Genomic DNA, 20,998 nt, shown 5'->3' with positions numbered 1-20,998 from the left:
CATCAGACCAGAGGACATTTCTCTAAAAGTAAGATCTTTGTTCCCATGTGCACTTGCAAACTGTAGTCTGGCTTTTTTATACCGGTTTTGGAAAGCAGCCTTTTAGGTTATATCAATATAGGACTCCTTTTACTGTGGATATAGATACTTGTCTACCTGTTTCCTCCAGCATCTTCACAAGGTCCTTTGCTGTTGTTCTGGGATTTATTACACTTTTCACACCAAACTACATTCATCTCTAGGAGACCGCATACATCTCCTTCCTGAGCGGTATGATTGCTGCTTAGTCCCATGGTGTTTATACTTGCGTACTATTGTTTGTACAGATGAACGTGGTACCTTCAGCCATTTGGACATGTGAAGGTCTTGTCTGATTTCTTTTGATTTTCCAATGATGTCAAGCAAAGAGGCATGGAGTTTGAAGGTAGGCCTTAAAGTACATCCACAGGTACACCTCCAATTAGCATCAGAAGCTAATTGTCTAAAGGCTTGACATAATTCTCTGGAATTTTCCAAGCTGCTTAAAGGCACAGTTAACTTAGTGTACGTAAACTTCTGACATGCTGGAATTGTGATAGTCAATTAAAAGTGAAACAATCTGTCTGTAAACAATTGTTAGAAAAATTGCTCATGTCACGCACAAAGTAGATGTTATCTGTGGAGTGGTTAAATTAGTTTGAATGACTTCAACCTAAGTATATGTACATTTATAGCTATAGCATTTAGATATGGATATTATTCATGTACACTTCTGACTTTAATTATACGTCTGAAACAGTGTGTACGGATGCATGTTTACGGATTGGCCCCATTCACTACCATTGTAAGTACCTTATGTTAACCGTGATTTTTTTCTTTTCTTTTTAAGACAGGGATGTTTTTTTGGAGAGAGCCTGATGTTTATAGCCAAAGAGATGGAAGAAATAGCCTGCACACATATTTCTTGAACAAAAACATTCATCACTTATTTACTGCACAAAAGTTATTTATAGTCAATACAACCCATCAAACAAGGAAATACAGAGCACACTATGCAAATTCAAAATTGTGAGAATCACACATCGTGAAAACAAACAGATCAAACTTCACGAAAAACATGCAAAATATTAAATTGTAAAAACATGCAAATCATCCAAATGTGATGGGGCTGACTGAAACAAAATAACACAAATAAAATAGTTAAAATATTATAAAACATATCAAAAGGATAAGAGAACATAAGACTTCAAACCACTTTCATACCACTGAATTTAAGACTTTCATTCAGTCTTTACTGGTAAAATTAAATAATGCCAGGTTACAGAGCTCCTTTTTTCTAACAGTAAACAATACTTTGTTTAATACAAATTTCCACTCCTAAAACTGTAACCATATCAACAGTACATGCTTTCAAACTGTAATACTGAACGTAAAACTGATTACATCTGCAACGGCAGCTCATACTTTAGAAAGGTAAACCGGAGACCTTACAGATGGTTTTAATGACCTGCTCAGCGGTGGCCCGATAAACTTCGCCCTTCAGAGCATGGGCACTGGTGGCCGGCAGGATCTGGACGAATCCCTGCAGGGGCAAAGGGAGGCCTGGAATCAGCACTTTGTAGGTGAAGTACAGAAAGCCATCAGGACCGGTGTGATGGTAACATGCTTCGTATTGCGGAACGCCAAGTCTGTTGAGCTCGCAAAACCACTGCAGCTGTGACTCGACGTTGGAAATGGGATCTTGGGACATGACACCTTCACTCAGCTGGGCAACAGGACCCCCTACAGACCGGGAGAAGGGCTGAAAGGGGGAGTTGCCTGGGATGTCAAGGTGGGACGGCTGAGGATGCAGGTGGGTAGGAGGGAGGGAGGGTTTGGGAAGGGGTTTCAGGCCTGGGGGGGTATGGGGACCATGTTCTTGTCTTGTCTCCTCTACATGCTTGGATTTTGAGGTAAAGGACGTCCATCTTATGGTAACAGACATTCCGTACTGCTTCCTGAATGCTGTCAAGATATCAGAGCAATTAACCACTTACAGAACTGTCAATTTAACTTGTTAATTTTATCTCAATTGTTTAATCATGCCCTGTGATAAAACAGTACAAATTGTACTTGAAGTACCAGCAAAGCCTCAGCTTACAGAGAGCAGGCATTCTCATAAGATGTGTTCTAGCTTTCAAAACAGCTTAACGGAGTGCAATAGAATGAAACAATGCGGGGAGGGAGGGGGGGGTCCAGACATGTTTTTTTTCGAAATTTACATGGCATCGTAAAAACACACCAATAATCCACAAGTACTGCCAAAGACATTTGCTTGATGCAAGCATACACACCACTTTATCTCTCCAGATCTGTTTCCAATACCTGATCTCTCAGTATTGGCCAATACTGATCCAATACAAGGGTTCTATTTTTATTAATCAGTTTAGAATATCTATACCTCACTGTGTAGAACTGATTTAGTTTTTTAATATGTAAACAAACAAACAAAAACTATTACATAAAAACTAGGGCTGTCAATCGTTAAAATTAATTTGAATTAATTGCATTATGTGCTGATTGGTTAATCAATCAATAAAAAATTGCAATAATAAAGGCATACCAATATAAACAGAAAGGGGGGAGGTGGCGCCAGAACATGTCGGGGAGATGTGGAGAATAATGATAAATTCAAGTAAAAAAAATTGTGAGTGTATTGTGAAGATAATTGAAAATCAATAGCTTAATAGACCGTAGCTCTATGGCGTTATAATTAGAGCTGTCAGAATTAACATGTTAACGCATACAATTAATTAATAAAAGTTTAATGCGGTGACGAGGAGAGCGGCATGGTCTGGCCGTGATGGAGCACAGCCGGAGAGAGAGTGAGATAAAGGACAGCCAGAGATGCCAGTTCGAGAGAGACAAACGCATGTGTGCGTGTTTGTTTATGTTGAAATTTACATTAAACTGTATGTTTACTGTTCAGCCGGTTCCCACCGCCTCCTTGCCCATCCTTTACATGTTACAGTGGTGCCGAAGCCCGGGTGGGAGGAGGGATGCGCTGTCACGGTTGCTGCTGCTATCTGCCAGAGGAGCAGCCGCCTGCTTGGGGACAGAAGGGTCACTGCTACCCGCTGAGAGCCGGAAGAACCGCTGCCATCTACCGAGAAGGGGAGGAGCGGTTCCATCTGCCAGGGGACGGAGGACTCGCTATTATCCACCGGGGGAGGAGTGTGCTGGTGCAAAATATGTTGTGGATTTAGGCCCCCCGGTCAACAACTTTGGGGGCATTCTCATTTAGAATCACCACCACCTGGCTTTTTTACTAGCATGTCAGTTTGCACAGTATTATAACCAGGGGTTATTTTTAACCTATTAAAAAACCTATTACCTTCTATTTTATAGAAGGTAAAATAGCCAACACTATAATCTTTATCCGTGTGGGAATGTGCTGTCCGTAAAAATTACTGGCATGACCAATTCGCACGGGATTAAAATCAGGGAGAAACTCTGGAAATTACTACATTACCCCACGTCACCATATAAAACTAAGTTCCAGCATCCATGATCCTCACAGGAACAGTAGAACATAAAAGTAGGTTAAAAGTGTCAATCCTCGTTAGCCTTTTCACAAACATCGGTGGGCATGTCGGGAAATAACAGCCTACAAATGAGTTACAGATAATTGGAAAAACAAATTTACTAAATCAGTATTAAAAAAAGGTAATTTTTCTAGAACTACATTTTTTAATTAAGTTAAAGTATTAATCATTGCTAAATAAAAGTTTTGTTTTTGTTTTTTTTTTTTTTTTTTTTTTTAATATCAAAACGGATATGGAATGAACAGAAGATACAGTACTGTGCAAAAGTTTTCAGCACTTGTGAAAAATGTTGCATAGTGAGGATATCTTCAGCTAAATCAATATTCGGCGTGACCACCTTCGCCTTTAAAACTGCCCCAATTCTTCTAGGTACACCTGGACACAGTTGTTGGCAAATAACATGTTCCAAGCTTCTTGGAGAATTATCCACAGTTCTTCTATTTCGGCTGTCTCAATGCTTCTGTCTCTTCATGTAATCACAGACTGACTCCATGTTCAGTGGGGGGGGGCTCTTTGGGGGCCATGCCATCTGTTGCAGGGCTCCCTGTTCTTCTATTCTTATCTTTTCTATTTGCAAAAGTAACGTTTGTGAGTCTAACATTTATATTTCACATTGACACACTAAAAGATATAAACATCTTAAGAGAAATGCTTTTGTGAAACATCTTATGTGCCTAAAACTATTGCACAGTACCATACATGGATTACGCTCTGACGTGAATCATGAATGCAGTTTCACGATTGCAGTAGCAAAGCGGATAGCCACTGTCTGCCGGCTGATTAATATTGTGGAGGATGACAGTATAAGAGATTTAATGAACATTGCAATGAAAATGCAACCTATGTGGGGACTAGTACTTTCAATTAGTTAGCCTCCTAGCATTTGGGAAACGTTTAATGTTACTTGAATTGGTGCTATTTTAGTGCACTTCTATCTTTATACGGTGGAAGGCTGTGGGGTGGCAATGGTAATAAAGCATTATATATCGTTACATACAGTTTTTCCTTTTCTAATTTGGAAATAAGTGCATTTTGACATGAAAAATATATTTAGAGTAAAATTTCAGCATTAAAATGTCATAATGTTTTGTAGTTAATTGTGATTAATTGACAGACAGCACTAGTTCTACATTAAAATGTACAAATATACACTGCTCCCTTATGAAATATCCCTGCTCACGCTCTGAGAATGTGTGTGTGCACTCAAGTTTCCTGTGAATTTACAAATCTACTTAATGCCATATAGCAATTAGCACATTTCTTAACTCTGAAACCCTGGGGCTTTTATTCTGATGGAACACTCAAGAAAGACCTCTGTTTGGGAGCTAGTTCACAATAGTTTAATTCACTTCTCATTCAAAATCTGGTGAAATGCTCCTCCTGTGCATCCTATGCCATTGTCCCTGCATGTTATAAGCCAACTGAACAATCAAGCATCTACAGCTGAGATGGACTTCTGATTCCTGATATGTTTAAAAATGTCAGAATTGGAGCAGATATCGATCTAGGTATCAGAGTCACTGACATGTTCGATGATATTTCTGTGAGGGAGGGAGCGGGGAAAAACAAGAGGAATGTAAGAGTATGTTGTATGTAACTAAAAACATTTCAAATGGTAGATTGCTACATCATCACATGACCTCACTTCATTCAAGGTTCCCAACCTTTTTGACCAATGAATTTCCATGACTTTTTCATTTGTCATATCATTCATATGTGAATTAAAAAAAAAATCATTTTGATTCAAAATTATGTGATAAATGATTCAGAACAATTTGCGAACCATTTGAACCAACAGACTCAAATTAAAGGTGCACTCAGTAACTCAAAAGACATGAATTGTAATTTTGCAGTATATGTAGGAAATCATGAGCACTCACATTAAAGTGAAGACTCCAGTCATATCAGTAACCTTATAAAAGCTGTTTTATTCTACATGAAGAGGATCTGCACATGGGGGCTGCAATGTTAGAATCACATGACCAGCTGAACACTACTCACTTAATCTCAGTAACCATCCTGTTATTGGACACTTTCACTCAAGTAATTATGGCTGACTGTGAATACATTTCTACACATGCATCTGAAACTGAAAACTATTGATTTTAAACGATGATGCATCCAAAATGCTAGGTGTCACTGTTAGACCAAGATGGCATCGACTAAAAAGTTACAGAGTGCACCTTTAAGGATTCGTTAACAAATCAGACATCAGTATGGCTTGCGAGCATGTTCTACTCTGCTCTAACATTCCTCTTGGTTCAAGCTTGTGTAGAGTGGAACTAGAAAAATATAAATTCAGTGTAGAAATGTCCATGACTTAAGATTTTGTTCATTTGCATGACTTTTCCAGGAAAACACTATTTTAAAATTCACTTATATTTTCAGGTTTTCCTTGAGTGGGATCCGGTTCATTCCATGTGCAATTCAGCAAATGGCGCCCACTTATCACAGAAATAACTATACAAAATTGGATTATAAAAATACACATGAAAATCATATCTTGTGGCAGTCTGACCACATAGAGTGTCAAGAAAGATATGTTAAAAGGGGTTGGGGTTGATACTGCTTCATTGGTTCAATCATCACAATTATTTTAACACATTACTTAATTAATTAACATTAATTGCCCAAAATTAAAACATTTAAAATCAACTGCAACTATATACATGTATATTTATTTTTAAATATTTAGTAGTATGCCATTCCACAAAAATACATATCCCAGCATACCTTGCACCAGAACCTTTTTTGCCATGGATGCAGCATAGTGGGAGGAGTAGTTCACTAGAGCCACGACCTCTCTCGCTTTAGGACCGGCCAACTTCAGCATGACATCCTCCACCCCCTCCGAGAGCAGGCGGAGAACCATCAGAAGTTCTCCCTGTTTCACGTTGGTCGGCAGGTCACCAAGACGCAACTGCCTTTTCTCCGTGCTCCTGCGTACGGTCAGTCGAATCCCCTCCGGCAGCCGGTACTGGTGGAGGGTCATCACTGCAGTGGAGGCAGTGACCGGGTCGCCGTACTTGGCATAGGCGAAGCCGCGGTTCTGCCCGCTGAAGTTCATCATGAGTCTAAATTCGTACAGAGCACCGATGCTCTGGAACAGCGGGATCAGACGATCCTCAAACACATCTCGTGGGATCTGACATATGAAGACCTCACAGCCGGGGCCAGGAGCAGGACCTTGCCAGCCTGGAGAAGAAGAAACAATGGAGATCAAAATGGAACGAGAGATAGATGTGTTTTATCTTTGCTGAAAAAAACAACAAAAGAGGGCTGCATCATGAGGAATCAAACTGCCTTGATCTTCTGAGAAAAGAGCTTTATGCACTATGAAATCATAATAGCTCTGTTCCAAAAACTAGTGAGATGCCTCTGAATTTGAAAGGAATATTTCACCTAAAATGATAATTCTCTCATTATTTACACACTCTTAAGACTTTCTTCTGCAGAACACAAACACAAAAGGACATAAACGTAATCCATACAACTCGAGTGGTTTAATCCATGTCTTCTGAAGCGATATGATCAGTTTTGTACGTGTACTGTACATGGTCAGAATGTGTGTACAGCACTCAGTAATTGAGCAATTTCAAGCTCAATTACACTTCCTTGCTTGACACATGCACAAAGGAGATTGCAGATGGCAAGATTTATAGTGAAAAAGGAATTACATTTTAGTCTTTTGCTCACCCCAAACTGATTGCGTCAATTCAGAAGAAATTAATTAAACCACTCGAGTCATATGGATTACCTTTATGCAGCATTTATGTCCTTTTGGAGCTTGAAAGAGTTAAACCCCATTACTTGCAAATAATTTTCTATAATAAAAATATTGCACTGTACTAATAAAGGTGCTCTTACTAGACTAAATACTCCTAGTATTTTACCCAAAATGTATTTGCCATGTATATTTTTGAGTTGGCATTTCTTTCATGTCACCTGTATTAAAATTACTTTTGAGTGGATCAACAGAGTGCTATAGAAGGCAGAATGCAGCACACTAGGTTTAAGAACAAACCACTACTGTAATACACTGTAATCATGCTTTATCCCGATTACCTCACCATGACTGGGCAGGCCAAGCTTCTGATCACCAATAAGCTTAATAGACGTGTAAACACATGCACGGTCATGTGTTGATGCATTCATCCATGTGAAAGTTCAGAACGAGTTGTTTTTGCAGCTTAAAATGCAATAAATGCTCTTTTTGGACTGAGAATGTTTTGAGTTTATTATATTGATGTTGTTTGTTTTTTTTATCCTCTTTTCTCCCAAGTATTTCGAATGCCTAATTCCCACTGCTTACCATGTCCTCATGGTGGCGCGGTTACTCAACACAATCCGGGTGGTGGAAGACAGGTCTCAGTTGTCTCTGCTTCCAAGACGTCAATGCGCGCATTTTATCACGAGGCTCGTTGTGCATGACACTGCGAAGACTCACAGCATTTGGAGCCTCATGCTACTCTCCGCGATCCACGCACAACTCACCACGCACCCCTTTGAGTGAGATAAACCCTAATCGCAACCCAAAAAGAGGTTATCCCATGTAACTCTACCCACCCTAGCAACCAGACCAATTTGGCTGGTTAGGAGACCTGGCTGGAGTCAAAGTTTTGTGTTCTTTAAGTTACAATAAGTTTTCAGAGTACAAAACTTGCTCTCAAATTTAATAAAACATTCTTTTTTAAAAATCAAGAAAACGTATTTCTCACATTTTTACCCCTTTAAAATCAATCAGGCTGTGAGAAAACATCACAAAAACACTTACCATCTCAAAGCCAAAGATCAGATTTAGTTGTATGGACGGAGCAATTTAAAAGCAAAACTACTAAGGAGGCACTGACAGCATGCGATTTTTGCACTTTTAAAACAAATCACACTTTACATATTTTATTAGACATAAAACAAGTATTTGTAATATCAAACAAATATTTGTGGAGACCACGGCCAATTCCTCAAACGAGTAAGTTATTAAGGCTAATAGAACAAATTCTTTTTTTCTCTGGCAGAGATGTTAGGTTCAAAACGGTCATAAATGGGTTCGTTTTTGTCAATACTGTCCCAAGTAAAATTCTATTAACATGTTTTTGGGTAAACAAGAGAACACAATAACATCTCACAGGAATACAGATAGACAGTGTATTTTTTGTAAATGACAAGTTTGTGTTTTACATGCATTTTATATGTATATATTGGTCACTGGGCCCGTTTACCTGCACGCCATTACGCTGATAACTCCCAAAAATCAGCTTAAGAAATCCAACAAAACAAGAGAGCAGCATATACCCGGGATTTGAAATAATGGGGTAATTCTCAGCTTTGATGTCAAAAATGTAACCAGGCATGTGCACAACATTAGCATACATTGAATAAACCAGTAAGAACGGCAGTAATGACGTTTACATGCAATGCGAAATTGCAGAGTGTTTATTATTGCACAAGTCAAGGCGTGAAGGTTTGAAGTTGTAGAGGCAGATTTGAGAGGTTGCAAGTGCTGATTTGTGGTTGTACTGTGAAAGTGAATTAAAGTACAAGTAAATATGTAATACATGTTTGTCGCTGTATTTATATGAATGTAATTTTACACATTTGTAACCATTTGTCTGTAACTTTGAATTCAAAACACAGGTTTTGGATTATTGTCTATGAGTGCAGATTGCAGCATTCAACTTACAAATACAAATATACATGTATATTGTACAATTTCTCAAATTCAAATCTACAAGCCAGTTCTTGCTGTGAGATGTTACCCCACTCTTCCTCCAAGGTACTTGCAAGTTCCCAGACATTTCTGGAGGGAATGGCCCTAGCCCTCACTCTCCGATCCAACAGGTCCCAGACGTGCTCAATGGGAATGAGCAGTATGGCTGGTGGCATTGTCATGCTGGAGGGTCATGTCAGGATGAGCCTGCAGGAAGGGTACCACATGAGGGAGGAGGATGTCTTCCCTGTAATGCACAGCATTGAGATTGTCTGCAATGACAACAAGCTCAGTCCGATGATGCTGTGACACACCGCCCCAGACCATGACAGATCCTCCTCCTCCAAATCGATCCAGCTTTAGAGTACAGGCCTCGGTGTAACGCTCATTCCTTCGACGATAAACACAAGTCCGACCATCACCCCTGGTGAGACAAAACTGTGACTCGTCAGTGAAGAGCACTTTTAGCCAGTCATGTCTGTTCCAGCGAAGGTGGGTTTGTGCCCATAGGCGACGTTGTTGCCGGTGATGTCTGGTTGGGACCTGCAATACAACAGGGCTGCAAGCCCTCAGGCCAGCCTCTCCCAGCCTCTCTCAGACAGTCTGAGCACTGATGGAAGGATTGTGCGTTCCTGGTGTAACTCCTGTTGTCATCCTGTACCTGTCCCACAGGTGTGATATTCAGATATACCAATCCTGTGCAGGTGTTTTTACACATGGTCTGCCACTGTGAGGACGATCAGCTGTCCTTCCTGTCTCCCTATAGTGCTGTCTTGGGCGTCTCACTGTCATTGCTATTTATTGCCCTGGCCACATCTGCAGTCCTCATGCCTCCATGCAGCATGCCTAAGACATGTTCACGCAGATGAGCAGGACCCTGGGCATCTTTCTTTTGGTGATTTTCAGAGTCAGTTGAAAGGTCTCTTTAGTGTCCTAAGTTTTTATAACTGTGAACGTCTGTATGCTGTTAGTGTCTTAACAAGTGTTCAACAGGTGCATGCTCATTCATTGTTTCTGGTTCATTGAACAAGCATGAAAAACATTGTTTAAACCCTTTACAATGAAGATCTGTAAAGTTATTTGGATTTGTACAAAATTATTTTTAAAGTACAGCATCCTGAAAAGGGATGTTTCTTTTTTGCTGAGTTTGTTTGCCTTCATACATACTGTAGGTCACGATGAGGTGGCGATGGCACTGACTTAAGCTGGACAAAATTTCTAACTGGCATGCACTGCTTTAAATTGGGCGCCAATTAGTCCATGCAGCACTGCATGAAGTCGAACCCATAATCTAATGTCATATGACAAAATAAATAAACTAATATTAAACAGAGAGAACTCCTTTAGATTCTCATGATGGTGTGCACATTTCCAACTGTGTGACGCGTTTATTAAAAGGCACATTTTTAATTTGTATCTGATCAAGGATTAAGTTGTGTGCACTCGAGTTTTCAAGGTGCAAGGAAAGTATTTTAATTTGTGATGGTTACACCACATGGAATTTTTATAGTCCTAAAATATTTATTTTTTTGTAGTATGCTATACTGCTAAAACGGTTCTTCAGAATTGTTAAAGACCAACATGGACACAAGGATCACATTTCTGTTAACTTGATACATGCCTATTAATCTAGATTTTTAATAGTCTTTAATGATCTCAGACAAATTTTTCAGCAACCCATTTGTCATGTTTGAATATTTTTGTTTTCATAATAGTTGAATTATTTTGCTAAGTCACTTAAATAATTTTAAATGCAGATGTTGTGAAAGATATCTTATATGAGCTACTTTAAAATAGTAAAACAATCCACATATCTGAGCATTAACTTATTAAATTACACCTTGAAACCTGCCTCACATCCAATCACAATCAGCCAATAAACTCAATCCAATAACAAAAGATTGAACATTTGCAGACTGATTCATCTCCAGGTGTGCGTGTTTTACTAGAGGATAAAGATTTCAGAAGATGGCTATAAATGATCATTCCCATATGACGAGTGATTTTAAACCAACAATTAACGACCAATTGATGGCGATTGATGCTTAAAGTCTGTAAAAGTAGAGATATACTGTCTGCATCGGCCGCCACGAGTTCAAATGAACGACTCGCCTTCATCGATATGATACTTGTATCTCATGCAATCAAAGAAACCCGCTTAAACAGTCCCGGGTTGTCTTTATAGCAAATGAGTGATCACAGAGGGGATTCAGTTCAACACAAGAGTACCTACCCGGAGGAGGACCTCCATATTTCCTCTGACCATTGACCTGTGTTAAAGTGATGGAGGTTTTCTGTAACCATTCCTCCAGTGACTTCAGCCTTTGTGGGTTTAAAACCTGCGAGCAATAAAGTTAGATGTGATTTAATGCGCGTAAAAAGGCTTGAAAAGGCTTTACCTAATCGGTTAGAGTGCACATAAACTAACTTGCAGATAAATAAACCGTGTGTGTGTATTACACACAATTAAACGTGGGTAACATGCGAATAAATTCGTATAAGCTGTGCCAAATCTTAAAAGCGCACGGTTTACGTTCTAGTAAACACAATGCGAGGAGAAACAAACGTACTGTGTGAGGGTTTAAATGCTGTTTACAAATGTAATTTGTAAACTAAATTGGTCCATATCGCTCACCTGTCGCCGTTCCCCTTCCATTTCGTGGTTCACCTATGATGGCACACCTGCAAATTAGTTGAAAAGTTAAGCCGAGTCATTAAGATAAACGTCATGATCTCTTTATAGAGGACTATTGGACAATTTTAAGGAAAGTGGGCGGACTCCGCAAAATGCACTCGAATTTCAGCCCCAAGACTGAGCAAAACAACAGGCCAACATGACATTTCAAAGAGGGCAGTTGAAGTTAGTTATTATATATATATATATATATATATATATATATATATATATATTATCCTATATATATATATTATCCTATATATATTATATCCTATATATTTTACACTCGTTTGTCTAGAAGAATCTGTTGTAAAACGGAATGAGCAGATCTTCCTTGCTTCTGCTTCTTGTTAATTGAGGGTCATAATTGGAGAAGTTCCACATTTCACCAGCAGATGGCAGCATTGCATATGATTAGAATGTAAGGAGCTCTTCTGTTTATTTATCCCACTGAAAAACTGTTAAAAACTGTGTATTAGGTGTCCTGCTGGTGTATTCGCTGGTCATGACCCCGTTTAATAAAACTGTCTGCTGAGAAAAACAGCAGTAATTTGTTTTTCTAAGATTTTTTTGTTTTTGGACTTTGGTTTATTTCACTGTGTGTTTATTATACGTTTTGCATGATTATTTGTTTTTTGGAGAGGGATGGGTGGTCAGGGTAATATTTTTTTTCACACTTTATTCTATGCTTTATTCTATGCAAATGTGAACAAATAATCAGATATCTGAAGATATTTTGTACACTTCAAAGGCCTAAGGTCACACTTGTTGCACGTGCTTTTTTTTATTTATTATATATTTTTTTTATACGTACTAATAAAATCTGTTTTCAGACACATCTCAGATATGTTATTCAAAACAATATGTATATGTTACCATGACTCATTGGTCTTTAACCTCTTGAACTCAGTGGCATTTTCGGGCTGCTTAAGTTTTTCACACTCAAATTTAAAAGTTCACTATTTACACATACTGTGGACTTCTTGCCAAAATATTGTCTAATTGTTTCACAATGTAGCGCCCCTTTTGGACCCAAAAGCGGGCAGTGTTAAAGAGTAGAGTTGAAGTCAGAAGTTTGCATACACTTGAGTCATTAAAACAAAAAATTTTAACCAGTACAAAGATTTAATATTAGCAAACGAATCGGTTACCTAATGTAACCTCGGTTCTCTCTAGAAGAGGGAACGAGTATTGCGTAAGCTAGCTTACACTACGGGAAAGATTAATCTTTTCTGAGATATTGAAGCCAAAAAATTATCCTTAATTTTGTATCCATTGTCAACGCAGTGCAGCATCTGCATACCTTGAGCGGGCTAGCTAGCGAGCTCATTGATTGCTCTGCGGCAACTGCTGCAGCCTATAGACGAACTTGAGTGAACTTGCGTCCAATGACGGGCGCCCGCGCCGTCACTGTATCAAAGCCCGCCAGAATGGGCGTGGCTAGAGTGCATATAAGCGTAAGTTACGTAGGCTGGAACCCTGGTTTTCATTGAATGAAGCGAAAATGCGCTAGTGAGCGCGAACACGGCCGGCTACGCCAATACTCGTTCCCTCTTCTAGAAGAACCGAGGTTACGTTAGGTAACCGATTCGTTCTCTTACGAGAGGTTCTCTCGTATTGCGTAAGCTAGCTACGCTCACGAGAACCCATTGTCAGCGCCGTCGCGCTCAAGCATCCACTGCATGAGCCCGGGGTGGGGGGACCGGGGAGCCCTTGTGAGTGGGGAATAATATTTGGCGGCAAGAGTGCGGGCCAGTGTGTGTGTAATACATAAGCACCTAGTGGGAAGGGAAAGACAGAGCGGCGGTGCGGTCTGTGTGGAATGTGTCCCGTCAGTGCAGCTCACTAGGGGAGCTGTAGCGTGATTAAACCGCTAGTAGCTTTGCCTGCAGGGCGGGCACTTCCAGATTGTAAAATCTGACAAAGGTGGAGGAAGCCCAGCCAGCTGCCACACATATGTCGTGAATGGAAATCCCGCTGGACCATGCCCACGAGGAGGCCATGCCTCTAGTGGAGTGAGCCCTAATGCCCTAGCGGGCATGGCAGGTCTTTGGCGCGTCTGGCGGCAGCAATAAGCGTCCACTATCCATCTAGACAGTGTCTGTCTCGGTGGCGAAACCTTTGGTGCGCCCTCGAGCGAAATGAAAAGCTGCCCATAGCGTCTGAAAGAGGCGGGCGCGCAGTATACAATCTCAGTGCTCTGACTGGGCAAAGGAGATTGGCGTCGCGTTCAGCTATCGGATGCTGGCAGCGCCGATAGGAAATGATTTGTGCTCTGAAAGAGTACCGATCACCTTGGGGACATAGCCGTGTCTAGGCTTTAAAATGACCTTGGAGTCACTTGGTCCAAACTCAAGACACGCATGGCGCTGACAGACAGCGCGTGAAGGTCTCCCACACGTTTAACTGATGACAGAGCAGTTAGAAAAGCGGTTTTGAGTGAAAGGTATTTCAAATCCACGGATTGAAGCGGTTCGAAAGGGGGCTTTCATAGCCGAGAACTACGGAAAGATCCCAGATAGGAACCGATGGAGAGCGGAGGGTTCATCCTTCTAGCTCCCCTGAGAAGCGGATGACCAGCTCGTTTTTCCCAGTGACTGGCCGTGCAGGGGTTCAGCGAGCGCCGCGACGGCCGCCACGTACACTTTGGCGTGGATGGGGATCTGCCCTTATCCAGCAGCTCTTGTAAAAACACGAGCAGCGGCGACACCCACATGTCCGTGGGTCCAGGTCTCTGTCGGTGCACCATTTTGAAAACACAGACCATTTGGACGCATAGAGTCTTCTCGTGGAAGGGGCTCTAGCGTGTATGATAGTGTTTATTACTCCTTCTGGCAAAGCGGCGGGTAGTCGTTGATCACCCAGCGTGCAGCGCCCAGCGCTCTGGGTGGGGATGCCAGATCGTGCCGCGAGCTTGAGAGAGGAGATCTGCTCTCACTGGAATGGGCCGCGGGGCTGTCAGTGACAGCTGCGTAAGCTCCGGGAACCATGTCTGATTCTCCCAGCGCGGGGCTATGAGGAGCACCGGTGGCGCGTTCCCTGATCCTCTGCATTACCTGTGGCAATAGCGAGGCGGGAGGGAAGGCGTAAGCGGCGGTTGGGCCAGTCCTGGGCCAGCGCGTCCTCAGCTTTCGAGAAAAATACTGGGCAGTGAGAGTTCTCTTCTGGCGCTAAAGAGGTCTATCTCTGCTCTGCGAATATGCTCCATAACTTCTGGACTGTTTGGCGTGCAGGGACCATTCCCTGGGAAATATTGTCTCTGGACAGTCTGTCTGGGCCGTCGTTCAGGTGGCCTGGCACGTCGCGTCGCCCTCAGCGGCGCAGGTGGCACTGGGACCAACTCAGTATGCGTTTTGTCAGATGGAAGAGGTTCCTGGATCTGACACCGCCCTGGCGGTTTAGATAGGATACCACAGATCTGTTGTCGAGCGGACCAGGGCGTGGTGACCCTGAATGACCGGGAGGAAGCGCCGCGGCGTGCTTTCGACCGCTATCATTTCCAGACAATTTATGTGAAGGAGCTTTTCCTGAACTGACCATAGGCCAAAAACCGGAGAGCCCTCGCGGACCGCGCCCCAACCCGTGTTGGGCGGCGTCTGTCGAGATGACTTTCGGCGAGATACAGCTCCCATCGTCACTCCCGCTGATACCATTCGGCCACTGCCCAGGGCTGCAGAGCTGAGATACAGGTCTGAGTCACTCTGATCGGCTGGCGGCCCGTGGCCCAAGCCCGGCGAGATCGCGTGGTGTTTAGCCAATGCTGAAGCGAGCGATGCACAGTAAACCCAGCTGAAGTACTGCTGCGGCTGAGGCCATGTAACCTAGCATTCTCTGAAATTTTTTCAGAGGCGTGAGGCTGTTCATCTGAAAGGGCGCGGCTAGTCAGCTGAACACGGCTGCGCTGTGTAGATAAGCGAGCCGTCATACGCCATGGAGTCTAGTTCTATTCCAAGGAAGGAAATTGCTTGACTGGGCTGTAGTGAGCTCTTGGTCCAATTGACTGCAAGACCCAAACTGTTCAGATGACTGAGGAGAACTGTCCTGTGAGACAGAAGCTCCGTATGTGACTGTGCTAAAATCAGCCAATCGTCCAAATAGTTCAGAATTCGCAAGCCCTGACTCCGCGAGGAGTGCGGCGCCGCATCCATGCGCCGTGAAAGTACGAGGTGCTAAAGACAGGCGAGCGGAAGGACGGTGTATTGATAAACCTGGCCGTCGGGCGAATCTCAAGAATGGCCTGTGATGGGGATTTATCTGAATCTGAAAGTAGGCATCTTTCAGATCGAGAGAAATAAACCAGTCCCCTGGCGCACATGCGCGAGGAGTTTCCTGATTGTAAGCATTTTGAACAGTCTTTTTGCGAGCACCTTGTTCAAAACCCTGAGATCTAATATTGGTCTGAGGCCGCCGTCTTTCTTGGGGACAAGAAAATAATGGCTGTAAAACCCGACTTCGCTCAGAGAAGGTGGCACTCTCTCTATGGCCCTTTTGCACAGAAGGTTTGCTATTTCTGAATGAAGCATGCAGGCTGCTTCCGTGTTCACAGTAGTTTCAAGCCGCCTCTGAAGCGGGGAGGCGGCGATCGAACTGTAGCAAATAGCCCTGTTTTATTGTGCTTAACACCCATTTGGATATCCCTGGGATAGCTTTCCACGCTTTGAAGCGTAGCAGCTAGAGGGTGAATGGCCAAGTCAGCCCTGATTGCCGCACACAGCGAGCTGAACAGAATGTGTGAGCACGCTTACTGTGCTTATGCATGACTGCTCGCAGACAGCAGGGACAGGCTGTTCTGTGAGTGACTTCCCGATTGAGGTGAATGGGGAAAGAGTCACATCTGTGAAGTGATCTTGTGAGCATAGTCACGGGCATGGGACTTACATACAGAGAGGTGTTTGCTGGCCGTGTGACAGAGCGGGCAGAGAAGGAGCGCGCCGCGGATTAGGTGGAGCGTTTATTGACTCTAACACTCGAGCTGGCTGTGCCTGCTTTATGTGAGTGGGCTCTGATAGGGACACGGGAAGTGTAATGCTTGTGTGTAGGGGTGAACACTGGATTGTGGGCACATTTTCTACACATAAGGCATGTTTGCTTTTACAAGATTTCTTTGGGTCGCCGTGAAAGCGGCATTTGAGTGCAGGCAAGCGGGCAGTATCACCGGCTTGTTGGCTGCTGAATCCACCACTGCAGTAGCCTGAGAGAAGGGGACTGACAGGGGCGAAGCTTTGACGGTGGTCCGGCCGTGGCGGGACTGAGCCGTCGTTTTCTCAACAAAGCTAGGAGGACTTCGGTTGCTCAGGTTTCAAGCGCAATCTTAGGCCGAGGCCAGCGAGGCGGCGGTCTGCTGCGGCTGTCTGGCGCGTTCTAGAGCGGCCGCCCTGTCGGCGCTGAAAGTCTGGTTTTGCTGAGCTGGGCGCTGTGAAGAGGCTCGTGCAGGAGGCTGGTCACGTGGGCGGCCTGCAGAGGAGCTAAGCGGCGAGGCAGGAAGAGATTCATGGCTTGGGTGGCTTTCTGGACTTCCGAGCGGTCAACAATGCCACTCACCGCGGAACCGAAGAGACCGGACGGAGAGGCGGCGCGTTGAGGAACGTGGAGCGTTCAGCTTCTCCCATGTCGGCTAGCGTTAGCCATAGGTGTCTCTCGGTCACAGTCAGCGCGGCCATGCACTTCCCTAGGGCTTGAGCTGCAGCTTTGGTGGCGCTAAGGGCGAGATCCGTCAGCTCCTTAGATCTGAAACAGCCTCTGGGTGCCTGCCTTTCTCATCCCACTCTCGAAGAAGGTCCGCTTGGAGGATCTGTAAAGCGGCCATGGAATGCAGAGCAGATGCGGCTTGGCGGCGGCGGCACAGGCGGCCAACACAGGCGGAAGTAGTTCTGCAGGCCTTAGGCGGGAGCACTGGCTTAGACCGCCATCTCGCGGAGGGCGGGCAAAGGTGTGCTGCTACCGAATCCTCGACCGGGGGATGGAAGAGCTCGGCGTGGAGTTCCGGCAGGAAGGGAGCGGCCGGGCGCTGGCGCCAGCGGCGGCGGCTCTGAAGAAAGCAGCCGTCGAGTCTGTTGGGAGCCTGCTCAGAGGGCGGTGACCACTCGAGCCGAGGCGGTCGGCGGCCTGTGTGAGGAGGCGTTAGTTCTTCCTCGACTCGGCGCGGGTCCTGCTGGATTCCTGGGCGAGGAGGAGGCTGGGAGCCTGACCACTCCTCGCTGTCGAAGCCATGATGGAACAGCAGCCCTTATCCTCCGCCTCGTCATCCGAGATGGCAACAGTCGCGGCCGCTCGGCAGCAACTGCGGCGTCCGGGGGCAGGGAGGGTGAGCGAGGCTCGAGGAGAGGCTCCGGCGAGGTAGTCGCTTCTAACACCGGTTCTGGCAGCCTTTGGGAGCAGCGCTTCTTTCTCGTGGCTAAGCGAAAGCGGCGGCGGCTTCGGTTTTGAGTGCTTCAAGTCGAGCCCGCGGGGTCGACATCGAAGCTCCTCGCAGAGGTCGCATCCGCCGTCAGCGAGGCGAGCTCTGCATGTTCCAGTCCCAGGCAGAGAGCACAGATGAGGTGGCGGTCTCCGGCTGAGAGAGCGCGGCATGAGCGCCAGGTGGTGCGAGGCATCTTAAAAAGACGCTCGTTGCTCTTTTGTGAAGTTCAGCTGAGGAACTAGCTTGCTCTAAAAAGGATACGTCGCCGGATGGCGTAGCTTCGCAGGATGGCTGAAGGTGGCGAAGGCGGCCGGCTTCTTCGGCGCTGTCCAAGCTTGCTAGATGCCCCTCGAGCGGCGCGCGGCTTCTGCAGTTCAGAGATGCGAAGAGCTTCGCTGAATAGATGAAAATCAGGGTTCCAGCCTCCGAACTTACGGCTTATATGCACTCTAGCCACGCCCATTCTGGCGGGCTTTGATACAGTGACGGCGCGAGCCTGTCATTGGACGCAAGTTCACTCAAGTTCGTCTATAGGCTGCAGCAGTTGCCGCAGAGCAACCAATGAGCTCGCTAGCTAGCCCGCTCAAGGTATGCAGCTGCTGCACTGCGTTGACAATGGATACAAAATTAAGGATCATTTTTTGGCTTCAATATCTCAGAAAAGATGAATCTTTCCCATAGCGTAAGCTAGCTTACGCAATACGAGAGAACCTCTCGTAAGAGAACTTTAGTTATCTACTTTTTAGTAGGACATCTACTTTGTGCATGACATGAGTAATTTTTTTTTTGTAAGACAGATTCTTTCACTTTTAATTGACTATCACAATTCTAGTGGGTTAGAATTTTACATACACTAAGTTAACTGTGCCTTTAAGCAGCTTGGAAAATTCCTGAAAATGTTGTCAAGCGTTTAGACAATCAGCCAATTAGCTTCTGAATTGGAGGTGTACCTGTGGGAGTACAGTAGTTTAAAGCCTTCCTTAAAACTCAGTGCCTCTTTGCTTGACATCAGCGTAAAATCAAAGAAATATTTGTGGACCTCCACAAGTCTGGTTCATCCTTAGGAGCAATTTCCAAACACCTGAAGGTACCACATTCATCTTTACAAACATAGTACGCAAGTATAAACACCATGGGACCATGCAGCCACCATACCACTCAGGAAAGAGATGTATGCGGTCTCCTAGAGATGAACATAGTTTGGTGCGAAAAGTGCAAATCAATCCCAGAACAGCAGCAAAGGACCTTGTGAAGATGCTGGAGGAAACAGGTAGACAAGTATCTATATCCACAGTAAAACAAGTCTTATATCAACATAACCTGAAAGGCTGCTCAGAAAGGAAGACAATGCTCCCAAAACTGGTATAAAAAAGCCAGACTATAGTTTGCAAGTGCTCATGGGGACAAAGATCTTACTTTTGGGAGAAATGTCCTCTGGTCTGATGAAACAAAATTTGAACTGTTTGGCCATAATGACCATCGTTATTTTTGGAGGCTTGCAAGCGAAGAACAGCATCCCAACTGTGAAGCATGGGGATGGCAGCATCATGTTGCTGGGATGTTTTGCTGCAGGAGGGACTGGTGCACTTCACAAAATAGATGCATCATCATGGAAAATTATGTGGATATATTGAAGCAACATCTGGATGGCTACCCAAAATGTTTGACCCAAGTTAAATAATTTAAAGTCAAAGCTACCAAATACTAACAAAGTTTATGTAAACTTCTGACCCACTGGGAATGGGATGAAAGAAATAAAAGCTGAAAGAAATAATTCTGTCTTCTATTATTCTGACATTTCACATTCTTAAAATAAAGTAGTGAACCTAACTGACCTAAAACAGACAATCTTTTCTATGATTAAATGTCAGGAATTGTGAAAAACTGAGTTTAAATGTGTTTGGCTAAGGTGTATGTGAACTTCAACTGTACTTTGGATATGTCTAATTTAGATAAACACCATCTAAGTTGTTGTTTTTCTACAGTAATGACTACAGAATTAAACAAGTTCAGTGTCGTACAGCTCTGACCACGTGACAATATCATGTATGTTTGCAGACATAAAATGTATGTTATTAAAGAGTGTAAATTAACAGTAAATGCATGAGGTACACAATATATAGTTGTATAATGATGCTGTGTGGGATGAAAGGCAAAACCTGGCTTTATTGGTAACACTTTACAATAAGGTTCCATTCGATAACATTAATTAATGCATCAGGTATCATGAACAATAAGTTTTTACTGTATTGATTAATCTTGGTTAGTGTTAGTTAATAAAAATACAATAGTTCATTGTTAGTTCATAGTACATTAGCCAATGTTTTAACATTTGATTTTAAAAATGTATTACTACAGGTGAAACTCGAAAAATTAGAATATCGTGCAAAAGTTCATTAATTTCAGCAATTCAACTTAAAAGGTGAAACTAATATATTATATAGACTCATTACAAGCAAAGTAAGATATTTCAAGCCTTTATTTGATATAATTTTGATGATTATGGCTTACAGCTTATGAAAACCCCAAATTCAGAATCTCAGAAAATTTGAATATTACATAAAATCAATAATAAAAAAAAAGGATTTTAAATACAGAAATGTCGGCCCTCTGAAAAGTATAATCATGCATATGTACTCAGTACTTGGTTT

The 20,998-nt window shown here is 43.3% G+C and overlaps 1 protein-coding gene across 1 annotated transcript; it reads right to left on the bottom strand.

Moving 5' to 3' along the window:
- Nucleotides 1-1,444: 1,444 nt before the first annotated feature.
- LOC127659470 (dead end protein 1-like) lies at nucleotides 1,445-11,926 on the bottom strand. The gene is made up of 4 exons (XM_052149317.1): nucleotides 11,906-11,926; nucleotides 11,504-11,609; nucleotides 6,297-6,758; nucleotides 1,445-1,983 (listed from the first exon to the last, which is right to left on the bottom strand). Exons 1-4 carry the CDS (start codon nucleotides 11,924-11,926, stop codon nucleotides 1,445-1,447), a joined length of 1,128 nt encoding a protein of 375 aa, XP_052005277.1.
- Between the last annotated feature and the right edge of the window lie 9,072 nt (nucleotides 11,927-20,998).

Source organism: Xyrauchen texanus, chromosome 19 (genome assembly GCF_025860055.1).
Source record: "Xyrauchen texanus isolate HMW12.3.18 chromosome 19, RBS_HiC_50CHRs, whole genome shotgun sequence".
NCBI lineage: Eukaryota > Metazoa > Chordata > Actinopteri > Cypriniformes > Catostomidae > Xyrauchen > Xyrauchen texanus.
The sequence above is the reverse complement of the archived record's forward strand: the minus strand, read 5'-3'. Positions and strand labels throughout refer to the sequence as shown.

What these genes read in the sequence shown, in the direction of transcription:
- LOC127659470 (XM_052149317.1), bottom strand. Translation starts at nt 11,926, where the DNA reads ATGGAAGGGGAACGGCGACAG. An exon ending in TGGAAGGGGAACGGCGACAG is followed by an intron (nt 11,610 to 11,905) that starts GTGAGCGATATG and finishes TATTGCTCGCAG; the next exon opens with GTTTTAAACCCACAAAGGCT. An exon ending in AAAAAAGGTTCTGGTGCAAG is followed by an intron (nt 1,984 to 6,296) that starts GTATGCTGGGAT and finishes ATATCTTGACAG; the next exon opens with CATTCAGGAAGCAGTACGGA.